This window comes from Pleurodeles waltl, chromosome 3_1 (genome assembly GCF_031143425.1).
Source record: "Pleurodeles waltl isolate 20211129_DDA chromosome 3_1, aPleWal1.hap1.20221129, whole genome shotgun sequence".
Classification (NCBI taxonomy): Eukaryota; Metazoa; Chordata; class Amphibia; order Caudata; family Salamandridae; genus Pleurodeles; species Pleurodeles waltl.
In genome coordinates this window covers 831,251,847-831,270,640 of record NC_090440.1, presented here as the reverse complement: position 1 = coordinate 831,270,640, position 18,794 = coordinate 831,251,847, and the positions used below count along the sequence as shown (strand labels likewise).

Here is an 18,794-nt window from a genome sequence, read left to right as displayed (position 1 = left end):
GAGTGAGTCCTGAACCCCCCCCCAAGAAATCCCCATCCACGCATGACCCTTGGTTGTGATGCTAATGGTGCCCAGATGGCCAATTTCCAAAATGAAGAAATACTAACTATTTGCCCAAAACAAAAAGTGTTTTGAGAACCAAGAGGACACTGGGGCCAAGCTGCTCGGCTATTCGCCCAAGGTGCATCAACAGTCGGATTGACTGTGCGGCTTCTCCTGCTACGTTCTTCTCCACAGCAGCAAATCCATCTCAGCCCTCCTTCGCGAAACGGGTATCTGACCTCCTGGAACTGTTTTTGGCTACAGCTTTCTGCCTGTCCCGCTTAAGAGTTTCAACATTCAGCTTGACAACTAAGTCCAGAGCTTTACGTTTTTAAGAGCTATTTTGAACCTTAAACTTTCAAGATTCGAATCTCCAGTTTAACTAATTGGATTTTGATGGTTTTTGTGTCAATTTATTAAAATTGTCTCTATTGTTCTAAATTGGTTTGGGATTTTTATTGTGTTGTGTTTCCACTTTGTTACTACTTGTGTACTGCATACATACTTAACACATTGCCTCTAAGTTTAGCCTGACTACTTTCTGTGACAAGCTACCCAGGGTTAAGCACAGGTTAAATTAGCGACTTTTGTGGTTTACCCTGCAAGGGATTTTGACTGTTGCTTGACCAGGGTTCACAACCATCCTGCTAACCATGTTCTCAGTGCCAGTGTCCTTTCCCTACAAATTGCAAAGGTAATTGGCAATACCTTTAGCTGCCAATATAAGTCCCTAGTAAATTGTATTTAAGTACCTAGGGCATGGGGCACTAAGGGTAAGCCCCTGAGGGCAGCTAAATTGAATATGCCACCCTCTAGGATCATGCATCCAGATACACCCAGCACTGCCATTGCAGGCTGAGTGTCCAGGTACAAACCTAAAACACAAACTCGACATGGCACACTACCTGTGTGCCCTGTTCACCATACACTACATACACTATGGATAAGACACTCCTCTGGCAGGCCTTTCAGCCCTAAGGCAGGGTGCACCATATTATATGAGAGGGAGGGCATAGCTGCATGAGCAATATGCCCCCCACTATGTCCTTGCCAAACCTGGGACATAGTGAGTGAACAGAGCAGACATTTGAATACATGTGTTGGACAATGGTCAATACGAGTTTCCCAGATACATGATGGCCACTCTAAATCCTGAGTTGTTTGGTGTGAAACAACTCAGAATTACAAATCTAAACTGGTGCCAGTATTGGATTTAATACTAAATGTACCCATGGATCACCTTAGAGGTGCCCCCTGCAAAAGCTAACTACCCTGGCATGGTTGCTGACTGGTAGTATCCAGCCTGCCACTGCCAGACGTCCAACCTACAACCTTGGGAAAAAGGCTTGTCTCTCTGGATTGTAGAAAGTTGCCCTTCCAGGGTGGAGGTGCTAACACCCCCTCCCTCAGGAATGTGCACTGCACTGGCGGTGAGCTTCGGAAGGCTTACTGCCACTTAAACCCCCACTTTTGGGAAACTACACAAAGGGTAGGAGAAGTGGCCCCATCTGGCATGCACCACCCTTAATGCGTTGCCTGCGAGGTGTACACTCCATTTCACTTTCTCCATCTTGGATGGAGGATAAATTGCCAACCAGGTATAGGGAAGGGATCCCTCCCCACAGGAAGTGCCCACTTAGTGGGTGTAGCACCCTAAGGTAGATGACCCATTGGTCACTACCTAGTTCCCCCTAAAACGCCCACTAAGGATGCCCACTAATACAGTATTTAGTGGGCATCCTTAGTCCAGGAAAACATATTCGACGGACAAAAGAAGACCAGTACCAAGAAGATCCAAGGCTCGAGAACTGTGGACCTGTTGAAACAAAGAAAAGGTGTCAAACCCTGCCTGCTGCACCCAGGACATGACAATCGGCGCCGAGTAGCTGCTGGATAACTTGAAAAAATCTAAAGAACCCCTGAGGACCTCCAGGCTTTGGATATTGCCATAGAAGTCCCTCCAGAGTGGAGGTACAACTCTGCAACAGCAAGAAACCAGCAGGCCAGTGAGGGTCACCTCACAGACCAGCCACTAACTCCCGAACCTGAAGACGCAGCTGGAGCAAACGACACACCAATGACTACAAGGACAAACCCTGCAAGTGTGCCAAGATTGGTGGCACTGTGCCCTCCAGTGGTCAAACCGTACCAATACCCTGGGTATTGGTCAGCTAACTTTGAACACCCAGTCAAGGGACTTCAGGAACACCACAAATCTCCTGCCAGAGTGCCCCCGTTGTCCTGCAAATGACCCTTGAACCAATTTACCTCCTGCTTCTGAGGGCATCCTTGCGCACAGCTTCTGGCTCAACAATTCGCTCTGCACCTGGCCACCCTGCGCCAAAGAACCTGCTGTGCCCTAAGGGTCCCCCACCGCTTGTGACTTCATCATTCCAAGGGGAACCCCAGGGAACCATCTTTAAACCTACCTGTGCAATATTTTTCCATGTGGTCCCCTGCAGTGGCCCTGCAACAGCTCCAGGGCCTTTCTACAGCTGCTCCCGCCAGGAGACACTCGAACTTCTTCAGCTGGCACAATGTACCCATCGAGACCCTTGACCAACCTGCAAATGAACTTGGTAAACCAACTGTACAATATTATAGGTATTTTTAAAGGTGATAATCCATTGATTCCTATGGTGCCTTATTACACACTAAAAGACTATTTTTCATTAAACTTCAAAATTCATATCTCAAAAAGTACTTAACCAATTTTGATAATCATGGTCTGAACACTTACATGAAAATCTGAAATATTTTTATAAATTGGTCTTGAGTTATTCCTTTGGGTGTGTGAATTACAAGATTGATGCTGTGAGTACAACAAATGCTTTGCCCTTCTCCAAGATTAGACTAACTGCTCGACCAAGCTACCTTAAAAATGAGAGCATTAGGGGGTCTAGTTTTTACCCCTGTAAACCAACGTTTAGTTGCCTGGATGCCCTGCATAATGTGCCTAGCTTTGCACACAACATAGAGGGCCAGCCTCCTACAACTCCCAAAACCTTTCTCAGAAGAACTCTCAGTCACAAAGTGACTGGAAATACTGCCATAAGTAGAATCAGAACCATGATGCTGTGGAAAGATAATTTAATAGTAGAGGTCCAGGCTCAATGTAAAAGTGATGGCAAAAGACAAGTGACCACTCATTATCCTGCCAACAGCTTTCAAGGCTGTAGCCACTGAGCATGTGGGCCAAGATCTATAACAGAGAAATGTTTCAGTTAGTGAGCCAAAAACAAAAGAATAAGTTTGATCATTTTGATTTTTGTACACATGCTTGGGATCAGATTCTATGGTAGAGGGGCCAGGACAGCAATGTGATGATTAACTGCATCCCTAAGGTCTTAACATTTAACACTGCTCTACCACCAGGCACAATGGCCAAGAATTACCTATTCTGAATAGCAGTTTCTACTATAAAACTGACCGACAGAAATAGTACATTCCTAATGTTTGCACCTTGCATGTAAGGCACTTTTGAAAAAAGCATAGTACTACACAAGAATGTTAACATTTATGAAAGAGGCTCATTGCTACTGTACTGCCACTCTTTAATCAGGGAACAGCATCACTTTGCAAATGTCCATTTTTGAAACCTATAGCTTTTCTGACTCTTTGTAGGATGACATCCCTGAAATTTAGTATATGAATCAACACTACTCTAGTGGGTGCCCCTGGAAATCGGGACCTGGTCAGGACTCTGCTCACCTCATCTACTGCATATAGTCTGTGGAAACTGTAGCACTGCAGGGACTCCCAAAGCTTGTCATATCTGCTCGAACTATGCTTTCTGCAAGAACTACAGTCCATATGTTGTTTTCCCTGGACACGTCTTCCAAATATCCAGCCCTGTAAATGAATCTAATCTGCTCATTCAGCTTCAAGGGCTGTTTTTGTAGAGGTTACATTTCAGGCTGCAGGAAGAAAACATGCCCTCAGTTTTCTTTACTCTGTGTGATAGCTTGTTCTGATTGTGCCGGTGAATCTTCTTCAAGATGACTACCTAATCCAGTTTGCTTTCAATTGATTCTTCTAGTAGCCAGAATACTGGAGGCACTTGAGGACAATATGTTTGCAGTTGTGGGTTGTGGATTGAGGGGGTTTGGCCTCCACAGGTGTAATCTCTGCCATTCTTGAGTTTTCTGTTGATGCTTGAGGATTTTCCCAGGTTCTTAAGTGTCTTTGGCTTCCGAGTGGCCTACTTTTTGCCCATGGGAGCCTTAAGGGTCATTGGTGACTATGCACTATATTTATGTTAGTGTTTTGTGGTGCCATCCTTCACTCACCAGTTGTGTTCTGCTTACTTTTCACTGCAATCAGCACAGCTGAGAAACTATTTACCAACAGGGAGTCCCAATGGGATAGACAGTGATTGCTGTTTGATTTCCCATCTCTCTGATTACAAAACGGGTGTCCAACACTTAAAATTATGTTTGAGTTCTACATCTAATAATAAAAGCACCTTAGCCTTCCTAGCCGGGAAGTAATTTAGAGTGATCTGTAGTTCACAGTGTTGGTGCTGACTGCTGCAGTAGGGCCTCAGCAGTGAATGGAGGAGGGTTGTCCTTGCACTCAGCTTGCCTCCTCATCTGCGTTGCACTCATGAACACATCTCTTGCAATTATGCAGTGCTACCGCTCTTTTCTGCACAATCCTGAGGTTGTGCACTTTGCCCTCTATAGTCATGATCCTATTTTTAGTACACATTCCAGGTTGGCCACATGCCGACTCTGCAGCTCTCATCTCCTTGCCATTGATTCTTCACAAGCCTCCCATGGACGCTACTTCAACTTCTCAAGCTGCAACACTCAGCTCTGTGGGTAATCTGGGCAGTTGATTGGCTGAGCCCCAGGTCCACCCCACCCTCTCCTCCTCCTCAGTGCTCTTCTGAATACCGATGCACGATGGGTCACCTCTACAGCATGTGCCATTCGCAGACCCATGATTCTGCCTGCCGTGTGACAGCCTGACATTTCTCACCTGCCACCGCATTGGACAGCTGGGCCCCTCATGTGCCTGTAGTCCATGGTTACTTGTGATTTCCATGTAGAATTTGTTTTTTCATCAGGGTCAGTGGGGATATCCAGTGAAAGCAGCCTACACCATCCTTAGTACTACACAAAAAAGAGGGTGTTCTCAATTAAGCACAGATGTTACTAACGTTTCTCTGCAATCCCGAGATTGTCTGGTATTTTTCCACAATGTTCTTGCCATTCAAATGTCACCTGTCTAACCTACCTTTGAATGTGGTACATCTCAATACTGTCGCAGAGGAACTTTGTGTCATCAGGAGTGGAACAAATATTCTGTACAGAGCCTGCAGGAAATACAGAGAGTTTGCGGCCACTGATCATGTTTTATTTTTTTCCAGCACAGGGTAAAGGTAAAGCTCATTCACATTTTATGGTACAGCAACTGCCTCATTCATTCATGAACCCACTCTTTCGAAGGTATTGTCATACATGCTATACCCACTTTCCACCTTAGCCTGCACCTCCCAAAATATGCAGGGTGGAGACACACCAGACATGGAAATTAGAACAGCTGGTACCTAGAAGGGTGCTAACATTCACTGCCAAAATTAAAAAGGGCCATGTAGAGGGGGACCACAGGATATCGAGGCATCTGTTGTTCAGGTCTCAAGAAACTACTTATGTATACACAATAATCTCCTCCATGTGATACACGTTTTCCGCGTTCAAACATACAATTGACAAATGCATGAGGAAGAATTATGCATAAATATACTGCTGGATGTCCGTTCTCAATTAGTAAAAGGTGTGTTTGAATTATTTCTTGGATTTAATAAGGTCTGCGATAAGGCACAGCTCAAATTAGAAGGGTGTTACTGATTTCAAGCGGACAACAAAATAAAAATTATTTGTCACGTGCTGAAATCCTTAAATGTGTTTTTCAGGTAGAACATAGCCCCTTCTGTGAAGCATGCCCACATCCCAGTAAATTATCTGACTTGCTTTCACTAATCTTTCAGGGTGCTATCTTACTAGAACGTGGTCTTTCCCATCATCAAATTATTAGCACTGGACAAAATGCCTTTGGAGAATAACTGGGAACACAACATTCAAATCAGAAAATTGTATGGAGCATCTAAACCGGAATGTTGAAATGGATACCTATCAAAATAGGAATAGTGTTCTTTTAAGGAACACATTTCTTTCTGAAACACTACAGGCATGGCTACTTCCCAAATTTGACCGTCAAGATTTTTGCTTCTTAACTAGTCAAGCAATGCCCAAATGAAGACTACTGGGAAGATTTCTACTAGGTAAAACACATGGGAAAATATCTCAGATATTGACTTAGCATGGGTTTGATAAATCAAAGTCCTCAAGAACCAAAGGGGCAAGCCCAGTGAAAGGAGACCGAACCAACTCGGATGCCAGACCTGAGCAGGTAAAAAGAAAAACAAAACATAAACTAGGTCTAAAGTGCAAGATAAAGAAAAAGGGTTCAGATTTGGTTTTAGGCTGACTTTCTGAAAGGTAAACTTTCGAACTTTCTTTTTATCCCTTCAAAAGGCTCTAGTAGGTGTCTTCATTGGTGTCTAAAGCAGTTTCTGAGTAGGTGGCCCTTTGTTGATTATAGGTAAGTGCCTGAGATGAGTGATGAAACACTGCTCCCCTCTGTTAGGAATTAAGGTTCCAATTTGAATACCAGGAGTTGATTTGCTTGGCCCATTCCAGAATATTTCACAATGAAAGTGATTTTGCCATCTGGGCATTACTATGGTCTTGTAGTGCTTCTGTCTCTGAGCCAGTCCACTGATTTCCAAAGTGAGCAACACATTGTTGGAGAGGCAACAAAGAAGTGTCCCATCTCCTATCTCCCAACATAATTGACTTGTGAAATGTCTGAGCATGTACTTTTCATCTGATTTTAACACCAAAAGACCAGCACATGAAGGGCCCCCACTTATTATAGAGGTATCTTTCCTTTATAACTTTACTTTTCCAGTCACACTGGGAATAGATCGGTCGGCTGAGAGGGCTAACCTGGATATCCTGTACTTCCATTAGGTTAGTAGCCCAATTGTGCAAATCAAATGTCCAACAAGTAGGGGGTGCTCTGTCCCCTCAGCAGTTGATTAGAAAACATTAATGTTAATTGTAATATCACTGCGCTGTTCTTTCTTCTAAAGTTTGTATAAAGGACTTCTGTTCTAGAAAACAGCCAGCATCTATGGGATGTTGGTATCAAGTGTCTAAAACTCCTGGTACCAAGGATCATGAATCTTAGAAATGCCAGAATTACAAACTGCGTATATGGGCCTGAAGGGAAGAAAAAGGTCACAGAATATCTGTGAACCGCAACACTTCCCGATTGCCTTCTGGACATAATCAAACACAATTTGTTTTGCATAAAAGGGGCATCAAGAGTCAAATCTTCCGTCCCAACAAATGGAGTGAGATGCACCTGTAGGAGTTCATTGAGAAATTCCTCTATACAAGGAACTGGAACGTCCCGACTCTGGAACCACCATTAAGCAGGTAAGAGTCGTGAACCCTGGTAGTGCTGCCATCCTTTCTGGAAGAGAGAACGTTTTCCCCATCTCACTGTCCAGGACGAACCTGAATCATCTTTTTGTAAACTGCAAACACAATGCATTTCTCACTTCAGCATTTTAAACAGTCTCTTTTTTACGCTGATTTCCTTATTCCTTAGCCATCAAACTCCCTTAAAAAACGAAGTATGAACATTATAGATAGCAGGAAAAAGAACTTGCAAAGTAATACACCACTGAAGTTTATCTGATAGGACATACTGACCTTTTAAAATTAAGTGGTGCATTCGTCTGAGCTGCCGTCCATGATGAATAACCTCCAATGAGAACTCTGCGTTATGATCGTCCTTTGTTGGTGTGAATGTGAGTTTGCTTTTCCTTCGGTAGAGTTCGGTTTCTTCACATAACTGAGGGGCTTCCACAATCGCGGGCTCGATGGGCTGAAATCCTTTAAACCACCTCACCTCACACTCTGGAGGGTAGTAGTCTTTCACGACACAAGATAAGGTTACGTTCTCTCCTTCTATAGGCTCTCTGGGCTCACATAGAATTTCCAGTGATTTGGGGCTACTTACTACAGAAAAATAGCAAATACACATGGGGTAAATTTTAAGCTGTGGGTACTCAACATTACAGTTTTATACATACGTGCTGCAATGGAAATTGTGAACAATTATTTCATAATGCATGCAAAAAGTAAACCTTTAAACATGCTGTATTATACTGCTGCGAAACAGTCAAATTCAGTGCTTCAATGATTAGAATTAGCTTATGTTGTTCACGTCCAGTGCATCCCATGATCTGAAGCAGTACCATTTATTGGTTGTTAATGCTATTTCTAATAAGATTAACACACCGAATGTTTAAATCAGTGTTCGGACACTCACAAGGTGATATGCCTGACAGAACATATTTTGCTCAGATTTATTGATTGCATTCAGTTTTCTCTGTCGATGTATTTTATTGCATTCAGTTTTCTCTAGTGAAGTATTATTTCAAAAACACTATCACTTCTCTCCAATCTCAGTGCATTGACTCCTGGATAGAAGGCTAGAATAAACGACTACAACTATATATAGAATTATAGTTGGGTAATAGTGAACTATGGTGATGTTCTCACCAAGGAGTTCTGAGTGACATCAAATAGACAACTTGAGCTTTGCTCTCGTCTGTGATGTCACTCAGAACCTCGAGGTGAAAAATGTCCCATAATTCACTATTTACCCCTCTATAATTTTGTGTTATGTATGGCCTACAAAATCATGTGCCCCTACTTTTAACTGCTACACAGGCGTCAGGGAAGTACTGGATTAGCCACGCATAACATAGCCTCTCCTCCCTGACCCAAATGTAAAAAATGAATACCTTACTGACATCCTTAAGCAGCTCCCCCTCACCTTCGCCTCTTTTGTTCCCCCCTCCTGCAGATGCACGCTCTGCTTTCAGTCAAAACAGACAAGCAACCTGCCCTATCAGCCTAGTCCGGAAGGCGTTTATGTCGCGGCAACAGTGGTTAACGAGCTACATGAACTGTTGCTGCTTCATAGAAGTGAGTTACCAGATTTAGAATCTGTTTTAATGCTAGAGGCTCTCTATGAGAGCAATACACGACAAATGTAGTTCGAAGTGTATATACCATGAAGACATGTTTACATTTCTTTTTGATTTACTTGTATTATATGATCAGAGTTAAAAAAAAAAGTGTGCATTTTCCTTTGCATATGAATGCAGCTCATAACAAGCATTCGCAAAGCCAGTAGGTGTGGCCTTGGTACGCTTGCGCATTTTTTTTTTTTTTTTTTACAGCAAGCTTGTGTTCCATTGGGGATGCCATATGTTTGAAATAAAAAAAAGTATATTAGAAAAACAGCTGAATCTGTGTTTTTGTGCCTTTTTCGGAGGCAACAACAGTGTTATTTAAAGACTTCATGACAACAACTTTTCAAAAGAGACAGAAAATAAATCACTGATATTAAAGTTAATATAAAAAATAACATAAAAACACACTTTCAACCACCTTTGTTAGGAACTATTTCTAGACTGAGGTGAAAAATGTGCACAGTGTATTCAGTGAAGGCACCCAATGGGAAAAAAGCGGCTGACTACTTGCCCACCACAGCATACAGCTTGGGGCAAGGGTAACATCTGAATGCCAGTTTAACAGACAAATGGATGAAGTCTACTGACCGAAATCTACCCCTCAATTCATATATAATACACATAAATAGTGTTGGAAAACAGTAGTCTGATGACAGGCATTGGCAAAGCCAATGGGTCTGGAGTTTGCTAAAGCCAAATGGTTGGTGGCCAATATCATGAAAGAATAAAACAAGAACTGCCAACCTTTATTGGTGGGTAAGCTGGCGGACCCTAATTAATCGAAAAAAAATATGTGCCTATCGGGAACTGGTGGTTGAGGACAGAAGCGGAAGGGGGTAGTGCGTAGCGCGAGGAGGAGCTTGGAGCTGCTCTGAGCAGCGGGGGCTCCGGAGCCGCGAGCTGTGAGCGTTACTGCAACTTGGCGGGGGCGTGGCACTAGGTCGCGCCAAGTGGCACTGAGAGGAGTTGAGAGGCGTGCACACGTGTGGAGGAGCCCCCAGCCCTCACCAACCCTCCTAATTAAGCAGAAGTTAAGCAGCCAAGCGATCAAGCAACCAAGTAAACAAGCAAATAAGCAACCGGGTAGCAAAGTAAAAACGCTAGGCACGTGAGCAGGGTAGTAGAAGGCTCAGAGCCACAGTCACTGCTGGTGGGGCGGAAGCGGGCAGCGTTAGGTTGGTGAGGCTCACCCTTCAGTCGGGCCAACTCTGCACGTACCCCGAAGGACGGTACAGCTTCACAGCCCTAACCTGGAGCACACTTGTGCCGCCCCTGCCTGAGGTATCTGGAGAGGAGAGGGACATGGGGTGAGGTGGCGCTCGGATGGTGTGAAGAAGCCAAGAACAAAACTCAAAGTGATCAACTGGTGTTGTTTGGAAAAAGCTAGTTGAAAACGTCAATACAACCATCAACATAAGTGAGCAGCCGGCCTGGGCCTGGCCTGGGATCATATACCAGGTTCCTGGGGCACATTCCAGTGGACAAGACTGGTGCCATGTATATGACTTTTCAGGAGCAGCAGCTGAGGCATTTGCCCTGAACAACGGCAGCTCATGAATTTGCATTAAGAACATCAAGAGTTTTGAAATCCCCGAGGCTAGTACCTGAGATACGAAAAGTAAAAAAGAAAATACATCAAGTACAAAGAAATTTCAAGATATTTGGGGGCAACTGGACACTGGCCCATAGAATTTTTACCACATGCAGGAATCGCACTAAAGCTATGGGGCAATCTACAGCAGCAAAGCAGTCTCATACAAGTGCAAAGTGTCCTGACAGTGTCCTAAAGTTGTCCAACAGGAATAGATAGTGGTCCAGAGGTAACTGTGATCTCTTCTCTTCTATAGGGATTCTATGAACAGGAGGCCCCTGGCAACAGCCAGACTTGTTCTACCCCTTTACAAGTTTCAATGGAGGGCCCCAGGGACATGCTCTCCGCAACTGGGAGAAACTGGGGATGCAAAGCAAAGGGGGGCCTCCAGTGCAGAAATGGCAAACGAATACTCGCCTTGTAAGGAGACGGGAAGAGGATAGAACTGATTGTATTATAAACACCATAAACACCTCCTTCTTAGCTGCAGTTAAAGCCCTTACCTGGCAGTCGCATAAATTAGAGAACCATTTGGAACTAACACACATGTTAGCTCAAAGTGTACTCACACTGGATAGAAAGCTGGACTCATTAACCGAAAAGTTGGATAGTTGGGGGAACAGATGGAACGAAGACAATATGGAGGGGGGAAGTCTCAATGATGAAATAACAGATAAGTTAGCGACCATGCCTGATATGTTAACAACACTCATTATTCACTGTAAAACTACCCATGAAGTAAGCGGGAAACAGAGCCGCCGGACCCCCGATAAAAAGCAGCAGGATTTATTACCGACAGAGCCAATAGAAAATGAGGGAATGTCCATTTTAACAGATGATAATGAAGCAGGAAGGGACACCATTTCAAGTAATACACCAACAATTAATGTACAACTGATGCTGTTAACTTCCTTGGGCATTGCCACTGTGCAGGACGGTACAAATAGACAAGTATTAGAAGCCGCTACCAGTCTGTTGGGAGGGCAAAAAAAAAAAAAGAGCCTATATGGGAGAAATACAAATGTTCCCAGGGACAATCCAGAGCCGCTCAAGACCTATCCAATTTTCCATCGAAAACCTTTTCTACTCTCGGTACCCATTCCTCTTCCACAATCATACACCATGGCTACAAATGTGGAGGAATTGGCCAGTTCCGGTGGTCATAAATTTCCTATTGTTAGTAATGGGGAATATGGTCACAATGTCTAGTCAATAATGCCTTGAGCAAAAACTGATCAGGCGATTACATATGCTCTGATGGCGCGGCCCAAGGCTAAAGGATGTAAAAGGCAAACTGGTGGCTTAACTTTAATGAGAAAGTTAATGACATAGCAGATTGGAGAGGTGGAGACGGCATCTGTTTCCGTGTTGAATCTCAAAAACAAAGGCGGTGAAGGGCAAATTGGGGGCTTCCCCCCTAAGATGAAGTCTTCAATACCACAGCTGGGAAATGTGGGGAGGATGAGTCCCCCAGTAGGGAGCTCGCTGTAGGCCTTCCAAAACAAAATCCCCATAAACAGTGGAGAATTACACATACAGAGCGGGTGCAGCTGGGACGTGATACCAAATTCTATCACTACTTACCCAGGAGTGGGGTGTATGATGCTGGCCTCCCCTAATAGGCGAGTTATACAGGAAGCAACACTTGCCGTATGTGATATTAACTCACTGACAACTCAGTGTCAAGGTACACAGGAGAGGATTTTTGCTAAGCCCCCTATAACATCGCAATCTGGACAAATATGGGACCATCAGGAACAAGAAGTAACTCTATCCAGTAAGGCTATGCCGGCGGATTAGGCGCATGCCTTGAGCTTAGGGCAAAACCACTGGCAGCCAGACTATACAAATATTCGGGAGCCCCCTGTCATATACGTGTCTGTTTATGCACAGGAACACCATGGGAAATCAAGCACAATATTATAAAGTGCCAGAAGAATTCTGAACAGTCTGCCTTCATTTTCACCCTGTTATATGCATCATGCGGGCCTTGGGACATATTGTGTTTGTTGCAGAATATACCATTGATTTCGAATCTTACATCAGGCGACCTGTTTTCAGTAAAGTTCAATACCTATGCTTGGATTAGCCAGAGAGAATCTACACTGACAACATAGATTGATCAGAGCACTGTAGAAAGAATCTTTGAAAACAAGGGTTTGTTAATAAGCTGGGGTGTAAAAATTAGCAAACCAGAAAGATATCCCAGTGTCTTGTCAATGGGAAAACAACTGCTGTGTCCAGACACCCTGAGAGTAACTCCTGCAATAAATCCTCTAATGATGGACAAAAGAATTACCATACAGGTGACAAGGGATACAGGAGGTATACAACATGTTGGTGCGAGAAGCAACTTCAGTGCTCAAGGTTGGTGGGACTGGGACTGGCTCCCTGCAGCCCTGACTACAAAAGGAAAAATGCATCTTTAGCTATAAAGGATTACAGCTGGAATGTGGCTGGCTGACTTCCCTTATTGCTAGTCCCACTATTAGGGATTTTGTAAACAACACTGACATTCTGTGTTTCCAGGAAAACTGGTCAGTGGAGCCTTTACCCATTCCTGACTTTTTAACGACTACTGCACAAAAGAAAAATTTGTTTGGAAGACCCATGGGAGGCCTAGCAACATATATAAAATTAGATCTAGTTGTCAACGTAGAGATCGGGGAGAAATCAATGAGGGATGGCCATGTGGTCGGCCTACATGGCCTGGCCTTTCCTAACAAACCAACACTGGTATCAATTATAAAGTTGTATATAAATCCCAGCCGTGCCAAAAAAACTGGCAAATGTCAAATCTATCCTATCTTTTTATAAAGAATTTGTGTATGAGCAACAAATCATGAATATGTGATAGCAGGAGACTTTAATCTTCGCAACCTGGGTCAGGAGGCTGGGCTTCCAGGAGATTCTTTAAGAATGGTCTTAGAAATGTTCTTCAAAGATTTTGGATTGAGAATGACTAATCACAGTGAAATTGTAGCTGGCACACTTTTACCAACATTCAGAAATATGCCTAAGTTATCAGGTCATTAAAAGAACTGAAAGTGACTATAATCCAGTGATAATAAAAATTGGTCTTGGAGTGGCAATGCATCTGTCCTACATAGCTAATGGGAAGCAACTATTGTCCAATTTATGTCCATTGGCAAAACGGATTAAAGGGGGCACAGCTTGCTCTGCCACGTACGCATTATGGAAACAGGCCAATGGCCCCCCAATGTTCGAAATCGGGACAAGTCGGGTAGTCGACAAATGGGGCACCATGATTAATATGCTCTATGGTGCACTCAATGGCTCCAATCAGCACTGGTAACTAGGGGCAAAAAGAAGTCGAGTTGATACATTTTCAGAATCCTAGGATTATCAACATAGCAAGAAGGTATGCAGGCAGGCAGAATCACAATACAGGAAAAATAAAACAGCTACTACAGAACTCCTCAGAAGGTTGGCAAGGAAAGAGCATAAGAAAGTAATTTGGAAATTAAAGACAAAGGATACAGAGGAATGCTGGAAACGAATACATGCACTGATGACACCAAGAAAAAGCAGAGAATTCTGGGGCTATGTCAACACCCTGCTATATACATCCACCATCAAGGACAGTGGGTATCTGCAGGAAACAGCGCTAATAACGTGGTTAATGCAACAATATGCATTGACCACTCTGCCGTTACCACGCATATGCATTTACCACACATGCATTTACCAAGCATATGCGTGGTAACTGTAGAGAGAGCAGTCGGGTGGAAAGAAGGAAGCAGGAAGGAGCAACGATCAGAGGAGAGAGGTAAGTGGAGCAGGAGGTTTGTGGTAGTTTTTAGGGCAAGGTGGGGGATCGGGGTAGGTTTTAGGACAGGGCAGGGTAGATTTTAGGGCGGGGCGGTGGGATGGGTTAGTTTAGAGCAGGGGTTGCGTAGTTTTTAGGACAGAGCGGGGTAGGTTTTAGGACAGGGGAAGGGTAGGTTTTGGGGTTTAGGGTGAAGGCATGGGTCAGGGCAGTTTTTAGGACAGGGTGGGGTAGCTTTTAGGATTCAGGGTGGGCGGGGTATGGGGTAGTTTTTAAGACAGGGTAGGGCAGGTTTTAGGACAGGGTAGGTTTTAGGGTTTAAAGCAGGGCCGGGTAGTTTTTAGGACAGAGCAGAGTAGGTTTTAGGACAGGGTAGGGTAGGTTTTAGGGCTTAGGATGGGGCCTGGGGTCGGGTAGTTTTTAGGACAGGACAGTGTAGGTTTTAGGGTTTAGGGCAGGGGGTCAGGTCGTTTTTAGGACAGGGTGGGGTAGGTTTTAGGACAGGGTAGGTTTTAGGGTTTAGGGTAGGGGGTCATGGTAGTTTTTAGGACAGTGCAGGGTAGGTTTTAGGGCAGGTGAAGGGTAGGTTTTAGGGTTTAGGGTGAAGGCGGGGGTCGGGGTAGTTTTTAGGACAGGGTGGTGTAGGTTTTAGGATTCAGGGTGGGGCAGGGGTACGGGGTAGATTTAGAACAGGGTAGGTTTTAGGGTTTAGGTCGTGGGGTCAGGGTAGTTTTTAGGACAGTGCAGGGTAGGTTTTAGGTTGAAGCCGGGGTCAGGTAGTTTTTAGGACAGGGTGGGGTAGGTTTTATGACCGGATAGGTTTTAGGGTTTAGAGCGGGGGTCGGTAGTTTTTAGGACAGAGTGGGGTAGGTCTTAGGGTTTAGGGTGAAGGTAGGGTCGAGGTAGTTTTTAGGACAGGGCATGGTTGGTTTTAGGGTTTAGGGTGGGGGTCGGATCATTTTTAGGACAGGACAGTGTAGGTTTTAGGGATTAGGGTAGGGGGTCAGGTAGTTTTTAGGACAGGGTGGGGTAGGTTTTGAGACAGGGAAGATTTTAGGTTTTAGGGCAGGGGGTCGGGTAGTTTTTGGGACAGGGTAGGTTTTAGGTTTCGGGCGAGGGCGGGAGTAGTAGTTTCTAGGGCAGGGCAGGGAAGAGTAGTTTTTAGGCCAGGGTAGGTTCTACGATTGAGGGCGGGGTCGGGTCGAGGTAGTTTTTAGGACAGGTGGGGTCATTTTTAGGGAAGGGTAGGTTTTAGAGTGTAGGTCAGGGTGGGGATAGTTTTTAGGAAAGTTTGGGACAGGTTTTAAAAGGGCGTTGTAGGTCGGGGGTTAGGGCTCTGGGCAGGGGTTGGAAGGGGCAGTTTTAAGGGCTTGGGCAGGTGGAGTATGATGTCAGCTTTAGGGGGTAGGGCAGGAGAGAATTTACCAAGCATGTTACTTTACCAAACATGCTTTCACAACTAAATTTGTTGTAAAGACATGTGTGGTAAAGACGCGGTCGTTGTAAAGACCTCATTGTGAAGGCATGCGTTGTAAACGCATTCATTGTTCCATCATACATCCGTTGCAACACGTATTAGATAGCCTTGATAACAGGTTGCTAAATGTTCCTGCCAAGTCAGCGCAAGTCATCCTTAGTAGCATTCGGCATAACAGAGCTCCAGGATCAAATGGTCTTCCAGAGAGCATCTTTAGGGATGACCTTTGGGTTTCGCCTCTGACTATCCTATTTAATGACTGTCTATATTTTTCTATGGTCCCAGAAGCCTGGAAAGGGTTGATACCGCATCCTATTAATAAAAAGGGGATATAACTCGACCTGAAAATTATAGGTTGATAGCACTACTGGATGTGGACGATAAGGCTTTTCGGAGGTGCTGTTACAAGAGCTCGAAAACTGGATCATTGAAAATAATATTATACCCATATATCAGACTGGGTATACACATATATAGCTCTTCCACTATAGATAATGTTCTTGCCCTCTCATATTTGGGTGAAAGGCACAGAAGTCCCCATCCCAGCTGCTTTCCACTTGCTTCATTGATTATAGTGCGGCTTTTGATGGTGTTGAACGCCATATTCTCTGGTAGAAACTAGCCGCTTGGGGGATACCCAAAAAGTTGTTGACATCTATAACTGCTCTATATTCTGACTCATGGGTGCGAATTAAGATATCTCAAACACACACAACAAAGACAATTTATACAAATAGAGGTTTAAAACAAGGCTGTGTTATCACCGCCACTCTTTTCAATCTTTATATGGCCGACCTCGGTGCGGAGTTGCTTAAAGGAAACACATTCCCCTCGAAGCTGTGTCAGACTGTGCTCCTTATAATCCAGTAGGCTGACGACTTGGTTCTGCTTGCCCAAACTCAAATAGGGCTGAAAAGAGGTGTGGGTATGCTGCATCATTACTTGCAAACTTAAAATATCCATTAAGGGGAAATGCGGGTAAAAATGAAGTTCTGATATTTTGCTGCCAAATCAAAAAACATCAGATGGAATGAAATCTTGGCCCTCTGAAAATAGAGACAGAAACTAAGTATCACTACCTTGGAGTTTGGATATCAAACTCAGGGAAAATCTCACATCAGGCAGCAGCGCTGACAGCGAAAGCAGAGAGAATTACCTATGCCCTATCCAAACTTTACCATCGGTTTATATCCCCGACTGCTGAGGCAATTAGGAAAGTTATTATGGTCAAACTATTACCAACAATCACCTATGGGCATCGCATTGCTTGAGAACTGCCAGGTAAAAGCCTACAAGAAAATATTTCAGATTCCCAGGATTCACTAGGCATACAGGGATATGCCTGGAATTTGACCTAGTAAGGATGGATATAGAATGTATAAAGGATGCAATCAAGCTCTATCACCGAGTTTGTGCGGCCAACACTGATAGCTGCGCTTTTCCTTGAAAGTAGTTTTTACAGATAACTCCAGCACCTGGGCCAAGTACCTAGGGAGCGCTGAGGAACTTTTGAATCTGGCTCCTTCCTATGCACAAGACCCTCGTATAAAGATGGCTCTCCTAAAAAGGACTCTGAAAGAGCATGGGTTGTGAGCCTCAAAGGAAAGTGATATTGCTAGTATCAGGAATATCAGTGGCGCTGATGGTCTACGTGACCATAAGCCGCCAACCAAACAAAAATAGCAGCATTGGGTGCTTGTGCTTTCCAGAGTATTTTGCGGATCTGGCTCCTAACTCTCCCTGCCTGGGAGTATAAATGCCATTGGAAGTTTCAACATGGCTATCAGCAACAATGTACTTTGTGTAAACATCATACTTAAACAATAATCCATTTTGTATGCTGTTGCCCAGGACTGGCCTACTACTAAAGCCTCAATTTTTTTAATATGGCCTAAGAGCATGTGAAGAGGCTCTACAGTACATGTGTATAGAGGTGGGCCCCATGGAGCTGGCCTGCTCCAGGAATTTTTTTGCCAAAGCCGGCAGAGCCCTCCAGCAAGTGCATGATGAGCAAAAGTTAGCGATTGGTAGGGGCAGTTCTGCCCGAAAAGGAACTTCATTATTAAAATGTCTGCTCTTTCCATGCTAATGCCTATTTTGTTTAGGATGCTAATGTATAGTCTAATGCTTTTTTTGCGATTATATGGCATATAGGGAAAATATATGAGTACTGGTCAAGTAGATGACCCTCAATGAGCACGTGTGGGGGCTTTGAGTTTTAAACATTATTATGTTTACCATCTCCGTTTGTAAGATTACTTCAAGACCCCCTTGTATTTAATCATTCTCATAGCATGATTTCAAAAGTTGGTATGCATTATTTATGTACTTTATTGGTTTATCCCATGAGGATGACACCAAATGATAGCAAGTATTATTTATGCATTTTAACTTTCACATCTATTTTAGGCTCCAGTATTGAGGATATGTGTGGGGGGTCTTTGAGTTTTAAACTTTATTACTTTTCCCTTCCTCGTTTATAAGAGTATATCAAGACCCCCTTGTATCTCCTTATTCTAAGAGCATGATTTGAAAGATGGTATGTACTTTTTATGCACTTTACTTGTTTATCGTAGGAGGATGATTTAAATAATGGAATGTGCTATTTATGCACTTTACCTTTCTCATCTTTTTCAGGCTCCTATGTCAATGTTGCAATAAGATAGTGCCCAACAGAGTATACTTTTTATCGTCTCACTGTATCTCCTTATTTTAAGAGGAGGATTTGAAAGATAGCATGCACTACTTATGCACTTTACTTGTCTATCCC

General features: G+C 43.9%; 1 protein-coding gene across 1 annotated transcript in view; it reads right to left on the bottom strand.

Moving 5' to 3' along the window:
• Positions 1 to 18,794, bottom strand: part of LOC138284669 (uncharacterized) — a 538,877-nt gene that overhangs the window by 223,895 nt on the left and 296,188 nt on the right. Inside the window, exon 8 of the mRNA XM_069223737.1 lies at positions 7,833 to 8,141. Within this exon, the coding sequence (XP_069079838.1) occupies positions 7,833 to 8,141 (309 nt within the window). The remainder of the gene's footprint in view (positions 1 to 7,832; positions 8,142 to 18,794) is intronic.